This window comes from Olea europaea, chromosome 19 (assembly GCF_002742605.1).
Source record: "Olea europaea var. sylvestris chromosome 19, O_europaea_v1, whole genome shotgun sequence".
NCBI lineage: Eukaryota > Viridiplantae > Streptophyta > Magnoliopsida > Lamiales > Oleaceae > Olea > Olea europaea.
This window is the reverse complement of record NC_036255.1, coordinates 9,265,481-9,266,228: the sequence shown is the minus strand read 5'-3', so window position 1 is coordinate 9,266,228 and position 748 is coordinate 9,265,481. Positions and strand designations below refer to the sequence as shown.

The following is a 748-nucleotide window of genomic DNA, read 5'->3' as shown; positions in this document are numbered from 1 at the left end:
CACACTTCATTAAAAACATATTACACGTAAATCAAAAACTTTTCCTTTTTTTTAACCACACATTTCAACATCAATCACCATTCCATAATACATTTTTCCCAAATAATGGGTGACAAACACACTCTAAATCTTTTGTTTATCTTCAGGGTATGCTACCGGGGAATCAAGAAATCGCTGTGAAGAGGCTCTCAAGAAAATCCAGTCAAGGTTTAGAGGAATTCAAGAATGAAATTACACTAATGGCAAAACTACAACACAGAAACCTTGTAAGACTTTTGGGCTGCTGCATCCAAGGAGAAGAAAAAATGATACTTTACGAGTACATGCCTAATAAAAGCTTAGATTCATTTCTTTTTGGTCAGTTTTTTGAAATTTTTTTTAGTCAATCATTCTTAGTTTGTAAGAACGAATTCTTAATGCTGCACAAGTTCCTTTAGGCTTACATTGTCAAACTTATTACAGATGCTGCTAAGAAAGCCCAGCTCGACTGGAGGAAACGCTTTGCTATCATCGAAGGAATTGCAAGAGGGATTCTCTATCTGCATCGAGATTCAAGACTTCGAATAATACACAGGGATCTAAAAGCTAGCAACATTTTATTAGACGAAGAAATGAACCCAAAGATTTCAGATTTTGGCATGGCCAGAATATTTGGAGGGAACCAAAATGAAGCGAATACGAACAGGGTTGTGGGCACATAGTAAGTGATCTGGTCTTGCATGCGATTTTTATATTTTTTTTCCTTGTG

The 748-nt window shown here is 36.0% G+C and overlaps 1 protein-coding gene across 1 annotated transcript; it reads left to right on the top strand.

Annotated features, from left to right (window-relative positions):
- Positions 1-62: 62 nt before the first annotated feature.
- On the top strand, positions 63-733 carry LOC111368425 (G-type lectin S-receptor-like serine/threonine-protein kinase B120). Its single transcript, XM_022989647.1, has 2 exons — positions 63-357; positions 463-733. The coding sequence occupies exons 1-2, from the start codon at positions 150-152 to the stop codon at positions 699-701; spliced, it is 447 nt and encodes a 148-aa protein (XP_022845415.1). The 5' UTR covers positions 63-149; the 3' UTR covers positions 702-733.
- Positions 734-748: the final 15 nt, after the last annotated feature.

Excerpts from the sequence above, each read along its gene's own strand:
- LOC111368425 (XM_022989647.1), top strand. The coding sequence starts at position 150 with ATGCTACCGGGGAATCAAGAAATCGCTGTGAAGAGGCTCTCAAGAAAA. Across the intron at positions 358-462 it reads CTTAGATTCATTTCTTTTTG|ATGCTGCTAAGAAAGCCCAG; the intron begins GTCAGTTTTTTG and ends AACTTATTACAG.